At 32.8% G+C, this 8,335-nt stretch overlaps 1 protein-coding gene across 8 annotated transcripts; it reads right to left on the bottom strand.

The window, feature by feature from the left end:
* Positions 1-2,827: 2,827 nt before the first annotated feature.
* LOC116850649 lies at positions 2,828-6,383 on the bottom strand. Of its 8 annotated transcripts, none has more exons than XR_004379395.1 (7): positions 6,000-6,381; positions 5,402-5,647; positions 5,091-5,278; positions 4,772-4,978; positions 3,820-3,915; positions 3,325-3,390; positions 2,828-3,115 (listed from the first exon to the last, which is right to left on the bottom strand). XR_004379395.1 is itself a non-coding variant. In XM_032829170.1 (7 exons), exons 2-6 carry the CDS (start codon positions 5,599-5,601, stop codon positions 3,377-3,379), a joined length of 705 nt encoding a protein of 234 aa, XP_032685061.1. In that variant the 5' UTR covers positions 5,602-5,647; positions 6,000-6,381; the 3' UTR covers positions 2,828-3,115; positions 3,329-3,376. The 8 variants fall into 8 exon arrangements, 6 of the variants coding, with proteins under 6 accessions (XP_032685061.1, XP_032685057.1, XP_032685056.1 ...); XR_004379394.1 differs by having other exon boundaries at positions 3,670-3,915; XM_032829170.1 differs by having other exon boundaries at positions 3,329-3,390.
* Positions 6,384-8,335: the final 1,952 nt, after the last annotated feature.

Raw genomic sequence — 8,335 nt, forward strand, 5'->3', positions numbered from 1 at the left:
CTAGTTGTTCATTCGCTCGTGAGTGTACACACACACACACAAACAACACACACGCGCGCACACACACACACACGCACGCGCGCGCACACACACACACACACACACACGCGCACGCACACGCACGCACGCACGCACACACACATGTATATTCGGTAAGCGCAGTATATTCTATAACTTTTAACGACATCGTTATGTATCATTGCGCAGATTTTTTGTACTATGAAATAACTGTGCAGCGATACATAACATCATTAAACGTTATAGAATAGGCCCCTAAGGCTCTTAGCTAGTTTGGCGAGAAGTCCGCGTTGACGGTGGTGACGGCGGAGTCATCAATGATAGGAATAAGAACTTTGTTCATCGTATGTATAAAGCGAATTGTGTATGTATGTGTATAACAGCCACCTAAATTTTTCCGTCCGAATCACGACGTTATTGCTACATACTTCTATATAACTACTATGCTAACTTCCTTATATAGTGCTTTGTAGAATTGACCCTGAACAATATGTATTACGTACGGGAAAAACACATCTGTGTATGCCTGAAACTGGTGTTCCAGAAGAAAAGAGGATATAAATGTAATATGTCCGATGCCGCCTTAAATATTTATGTACGTACAAAGTGAAAAACGTCACAATAAAAAATTTATAAAAATAAGTGATCAAATGTATAATTACTTATCAGAGTGCAATAATGCCTAAAACGAGATGCTACATTGTGAATGTCGGAACACTAAATAGGCGCATGCGCGAGATTTCTGTACATATTTTTCGGGGTTATGTATTGAGTCGGAGTTAGAGAGCAGTCTAGTAGTATATAGAAGTCTATGGTTATTACTGACCCCAGGCCATTATTTTTGAAATAGTTGCGTATACGTAAGTTTTACTGCGCAGGTTTAATCATACCATAAAATAGTTGCGCAATGAAAATTACGTACTAGATTTGAGGCTTTCACGGCCATTGATACAATGTCTAGATATAGCTTCCGGAATGGAGCCGTGTCTTGAATCAGCGATATGCCGACGTTTCGCAAACGTTGCAGTTTGCATCATCAGGGCTGAGAACTCTGATACTGAAAATTACGTATACGCAAAAATTTCAAGAATAGAGGCCCAGATAGCCAAACCTGCGCGAGCAGATTTTGCGCAGAGTCTGTCAATAGTGGCTAGACAGAATGGCAACAAATTGCACACAGAATCTGTTTTGACGACAGATTGGTGACAGACTGCGTGCAGAGCCTGCCGACAGACTGGTAGCAAATTGCGCGCAGATTCTGTTTCGTAGATAGGCTATTTAATTTTATCAAGAGCCATATGTACGTCATTAGATGGGGTAGTTTCACATGCACACCATGTAAAACTCTGAGAGGAGTCAAGATAATTATATTGTGCAATAATTGTATACATATACACAATAAAAAACAATTTTTACTTTTTAAAATTGTATTATACATTTTTTTATAAAAAAGCAACAATAATAGAGAAAAAACGAATACAGGTATAGAATCGTACAACGGTTAAATGGCCAGTTTAAATGGCCATTCAAAGGTGTACATATGCCATTCCTAGTAAAAATTGTTCTCATAATTTTTCATACAATTTCTCATATTATTTCTAGACAGCACAATATCCGAAATCGGGGCATAAGACGTCTTTAAGACATCTTTAAGACGTCTTTAAGACATCTTTAAGACAAGTTTATAAGATATTGTCTTAAAAATGTTCTAAAGACGTCTTATGACTCGAATTTGGACATTTGTGCTATCTGGGTTATTTTTTTTTTAATTGTTATTATGTCATTAAATCTGAATAATTTAACCGTCATGCAATAAGTACTGAAGGCAGCAACACCGAATAAAATATTAGTCCCACCATGTAAATAACTTTTACAGAATTTTTGTGATGGTTTATTTGAAAATATATCCCATACAGCACCAAATGTCTGAAATACATCCCAGAGACGTTCCAGAGACAATGTGATATCTCTGGAATATATTTCGGACATTTGTGCTGTATGGATATCATGTTTCGATTTTTATAAAATTTAATACAATCTGAATTGAACGATCGACGAAATTAATTCGCACATGTAAAAGCACAGTATTTTATTAGCATAATGGAAAAATATCATTATCTGCTGTTTTATTGCAGTGATTTTCTATACAGTCCTTGGTAGAAAATTAATTTCGAATTATCGTGCCAGTCTCTCTTATATTATTTATATGCTAAACGATTTCGTCTATATTTTGCAGTTTAAAAGGCAAACAAACTTTAAGATTTTTCTTCCTTAAACTTGAAGTGAGTATACTCACTTTTTATAAAGTGAGGAATTGGCGTAATGTAAGGCGACGGACGATTATTCAAAAAATATCTTCGGTTCAAGTTCGAATCTCGCTAGAGAAAATTTTAAAAATTATGAAAAAATAATATAGAAAAATTTTTTAAATTATATTTTACGAGTATTTATGAGAAAACGCTCATTCTATGAGTAATTATGAAAAATTATGAGAAAATTTTTTACCAAAGATTTAATTGAAGAACCTACGAAACGACAAGATCTGCACGCAATATGCCGTCATTCTGCTGTCACATATATGTCTACAAACTCTGCGTGCATATTGCTGTAAGTCTGCTGTCAGAGCCTGTCGGCAGGTTCTGGAGACAGTCTAATAGCCTATTGGCTCGATAGATGACTATGGATCTGACCACAGGGTCAGCTCGAATCTAATGTCAATCTGCGCTCAATTTGCTTATTGGGGACTGTAGTACTTACTTATCACACATAATACAATTACGGAAGTGTCAAAATATTCCGGATACTGTACTTTTTGTAATATTTTAACTATAATAGTATTTATTCTATCATAATCCGCACCAAGTCTCACAACTGATCTCTTGTCAAAATAAGCCGATTTTCACACGTATATTTAACAGTGTAAAGATTATTTCGGGAAATGAACACTATTCGGAGCATTTTAGTGTGTAGGATCGATTGTAAGTGTCACTTTGTTAATATATCTTTTTTATTTTGCAATGATTTGGGCGCAAAATTCGTGTGCAATTTCTCGCTTCTGATGTCACTAACCAATATGGCCGCGGTGACTAGCCAGGAGCTTTAATAATACATTAAAATGTAAAAGTTAATTTAGTATATATAATTATAGATTTAATTAATTGAGAAATAAAAATAAAATTTTAAATGTAATATCCAAGCAAACAAGATGACGTCAATAATACGTCATTAAGACGTCATCTTGTTTGCTTGGATGAAAAGTGAAATTCATCCTTATTAAAAAATATATTGAATATTAAATTTATATACCTACTAGTAAATCAATGAATTCTCGTTTTTCATTAACATTTCAGTGCAAATGTCATTTTGCAATATCTGAAATGAAAAAAATGTTAAAAATTATAATTATAATATAAGAAAAAGGAGAGATATTGTCTGTGGTTGTTTTATAATGAAGTTTTAAAAGAAATATTTATTTTTTAGTGAATTCATAACAAGCATAAATGAAATATTACACCAAACAAAGAACAATAGTTTCTACATAAAAATATGTTACATAAAAATAAAAAATAAAAATAATTTAAGAAATAGAAATGCATCTAAATACTCTAAACTAGAATCTGGAATAGCACGAGCTTTTCGTAATTCACTTACTGTCTTTCAATGAAATAATCTTTTTTCTTAAACGCAAAACATGCCGTTTTAAAATATGTCTCTGCTGCATTAAAAACTGCATTTTCATCATTTGTGGAGATGTTGCATACTGATGATCATGCTTCATATGAAGAATTCGACTTTTAATACCTCTACATGTTTCTGGTATCTTGTTGCGAACTGGATTGTTTCCTTTTTCAGCAGCTAAGCTTGTAGAAGGTGTTACATTTTCGTCGCAGTGTTCAACTGTTCACATAAAGATATATTATTAGTATTTAATATAAAAATTAAATCGTCTGCATAAATGTGTTATACACACACACACACACATACACACACATACAGGGTGTTAGTTAAGTATGTTGCCATACTCAACAGAGCGATTCTTTAGTTTATTTCAAGTAAAAAAGTTCATATAAACATGTGTCCTAAACGGTTTAGTTTCCGAAATAAAAAAATTTAAACGTGTAGTAATGATCTGTTTCATTTAGAACAGCTTCCTCTAGTACTGGTGTTCTAACTGTCATAGGCTTTCCAAGATCAACAGTGTTCCTTACAAAAGAACTTCTCTCGAAGACAGCGGTGAATATTTAAAAATGTTTTACAACATGGTAAATTGCGTTGGGGATATCTTTCTGCATAAATACGCCTTGCCTCACGTGAGTTACCATTTGCAAGGCAAAGTACATACCTGTCATTTCAAAATTTGTAAACTTAGGTATAATGAAACCGGTTTTGATGGACTAAAACAATTTGGCCCGAAAATGTATGCACAAGCTAATCGCAGTAACATCAGAACTGAAGTCTATTTTTTATGACTTTGACTTTGTCATTTTGTTTACGATCGTGCGAATGGTAACTCACGTGAAGCAAGGTATATTTATGCAGGAAGATATCTCCAACGCAATTTACCGTTTCGTCAAACATTTGTGAACATTCACTTGTATTTCGGAAACTAAGCCATTTAGGATATATGTTTATATGAACTTTTTTACTTGAAATAAACCAAAGAATCGCTCTGTTGAGTATGGCAACATATTTAACTAACACCCTGAGTGTGTGTGTATGTGTGTGTATATATATATTAATTATTCATTCATACCTGAGGAATAATCCATCACAGTTTCTCTCATTGAATGTATTGGTATGCTAATAGAAGGCCCATCATTTCTTTGAATTTTAGAAGATGTGGAATATGTTGATGAAATATACTTTGTATTTGGCTGCTGAGTTATCAATTGATTACCCTTAATATCATATACTTTATTGGATAAATTGTTTATATTCTTTTGCATTTTAATGGGTGTTCCTACAATATATATGTATATATTTCTGCATATAAAATGCATACTTTATTTATTTATTTTAATATTACACAAAACTTTACAATTACAACTGAACAATTTATAGATATATTATACCTTTACTATCTGATGAAAACAAAGTTGGCACTGCATTTGCTTTAAGAACTAAACCAAATCCTGATGATTGGAAACATTTTTCATCAAAATGGTCATTACATAGTAAACTTGTCTCATTTGGAATAAAATGTTTCAGTCCTATTGCTGCTATCCATTTCTCCAATAATGCAAAATTATCTAAAGGAAATCTATTAAAAACATATTTAAATTAAAATACTTTGAGATAATAATATTTCAAGATAAATATTAATCAAGATAATTGTATACTATTCTTGTACATAGAATAAGAGATGCACATAAACAATTCTTACTTGTGAAATGATCTTTTTTTATTCTGTCCTTTCATTGAGTGACAGTAAATACAACGTGATTTATATTCACCAAATAATGTTGGAATACTTCCAATACTTAGACATTTCTTATTTGTATTTTCTTGAAAACATTTTTCTTCAAAATGATCAGAGCATAGGAAGAAATGCTTTTTTGGTTCAAAGTTTGACTCCAGACCCATGTTTTGCAACTATGACTGTAAAATTTCCTTATGTTTCAAAGGAAACCTTTACAAAAAATATTATTCTAAAATATTAATTTCTAAGTAATAATATAAAATAAAATACAAAAAAGGAATGACATCAATAAATCAGGGCTCAGAACAGTTTGCCAATTTCGGCCGATTCTCGGGAGCTACGTCTTCTATCTCCCTCTTGCCATGCGGCGGGCTAAGGAAGTGATGGTCACGACCAGTCGCGGCTCCAAGCTTAGAGGCACGACCGTCACTTTCTTGGCCCGCCACGCGGCAAGAGGGAGATAGAAGACGTAGCTTCCGAGAATTGACCGAAATTGGCAAACTGTTCCGAGCTCTGACATAAACATAAATATATGGCATAAGTATATGACTTGTATACTTACTTATGACATGTTCTACCTTTAGTCCCTTGTTTTGAACCACAAAAAACACAGGATAATACCATTTTCACATCTCTCTAACATAACCCGAAACAACAATATTGAATGTCAATAGTGCCACCATATTGGCATATTTTACTGTAACAAAGATGGCTGCCGGTCTTCAACATATATGTAATACTACTATATTGCTAATCGCTCTATGCTGCCTGTAAAGCCCGTATCAGACTACAGATTAGGATTGAGGTTAAATTTAGTCAATCAGAGCAAAATTCACTAAGCTCAAATTTGGTGAACTTTGCTCTAATTGGCCAATTTTCAATTAAATCTTAATTTTAATCCTTAGTCTGATACGGGCTTAAGAGGAACTTGTTCTAGAATAGGACAGACGATATCCGAGGAGTGTATTTTGACCGTAGTGCGCAGGCGCGACGATCAGATGATATATATAATATATATAAAGTAAAAGTGTCAGTGTGTGATATATACCTTAACCTGAATAGTTGCTTCCTTGTAAACCAATATTTTCATTTGCAGCTGCTTTTTTCATATCAACTATTTTACAAATAGCATCTTCGCGTGCTCATGTTTATAGCATATCGCATATGTAACCTATTACATGCAACTTTGTACAATATATTTTAATTTTCCCATTGGCGGATACGATCTATCTGATGCATGCGCATAACGTTCATAATACACTCTGAAAAAGATAGAAATATATATTCCCGCACCGTGGTTCTGGGACCGGACTTCTCTCTTATTTAGTACACATACATAGTAGTATTATATATATCCTCTCTAAAAAAAGGCATTAGAGATTATAAGAGATTTAATTGTTACTGCTTTTCCGCGATGCTGATCGCAGTTCTCTCGCTTAGCTCACTTCATGTGAGCTGCGGCTTACTTCGTGTCGTTTGCGCTTGTCAAATTACCAGACAAATAGCTGTCATCGCGTTGGTTAGGTCACAAAAAAAAATACAGAAGAGATGTCTCTCCTGTCTCTCCCGTCTCTCCCTGTCTTTCCCTATCATTATTAATTAATTAAAGTATATTTTAATTTAATTTAATTTTTATTTAATTTTTATTTTACATTTTTTATTGTTTCTTTGTTAGCTATATGACGCGCGCGTAGCGTATTGTTCTAGTGTCTTCAAATAGGAGCCTGTTTCTCACAACAATCACATATAGTACTGTACGCATTCGGCAAGACTTCTTTGATCTTTCGTGTTGAGAGACCTAGAAAAAAAAGCTAGATGTGTGGGCACGGATCTCTCTTTCTACTCTCTGTTCATTGATTGAATTTTGTCTAAGGAGAAAAGGAACAGTATTGTATCCTTAAAAGTTGGGAACATACGTTACTATCTGTATAGCACAGTAACGTTGCAGCAACATTACAGCATTATTGTTTTACAATATTGTAACATTGCAACAACGTTGCAAAATGTTGCTGCAATGCTACTGCAACATTGCAGCAACGGTAAAATGTCCGCTTGCGGCAATACCCTTCTAGAAATATTATACTAAGAATCATTGATAATTACTTATTATCCAGTATTTTTAATACTGAAAATAAGTAATTATCAATGATTCTTAGTATGATATTTTTATAAGGGTATAACAAGGGTGTAACTGTGCAACAATATTGTAATGCAATATATAATATATGTAATATTATTAATATGTTTTATTATACAAAGTAAAATCCCAGATAACACCTTTACAGGAATATTATACTAATAAATACTAAAAAATTATTAGTGATTATGTATTACCAATAATTCAGTAATTTTTTCGTCAGTACTTAATTTCTGATGAATACTGATAATAAAATCACTATTAAATATTGATAGTAATCAAATACTGACGATTATTGTGCAAATGTGAAAAATGAGAAAATCATAATATTTAAAAAAATATATTTATATTCCTAATTTTCTCATGTCTCATAAATTACTAAGTATCGAAAATTGTCAATATACAACTCCAAACTTTCGTGAATCTTCCCTTGATAATTTCGATCCCAAGGTATATCACCGGTCATTATCTATAACTCCGTTAAAGTGTTGCTTAACCTGACGATCGAGCGGCACGCGGCGATTCCCAATGATTCCAACGATATTCTTACGATTTGTGTTTACATAATTTCTTCTTATGTGTTCACAATATATTATAACATACCTAGCAAACATCAAATAATAGTTATAAAACTTTTATTTAAACTTTTATTTGGTGTTCGTTAGATAATTTATTGATAGATATTGAAAAACGCAACAACATTCGATATGAGATGAATATTAATGTAATGTAATGAACCAGTGATAATTACTTTTAAATTT

This window comes from Odontomachus brunneus, unplaced genomic scaffold, assembly GCF_010583005.1.
Source record: "Odontomachus brunneus isolate Ranch 3 - 2012 unplaced genomic scaffold, Obru_v1 Obru_scaffold_151, whole genome shotgun sequence".
Lineage (NCBI taxonomy): Eukaryota > Metazoa > Arthropoda > Insecta > Hymenoptera > Formicidae > Odontomachus > Odontomachus brunneus.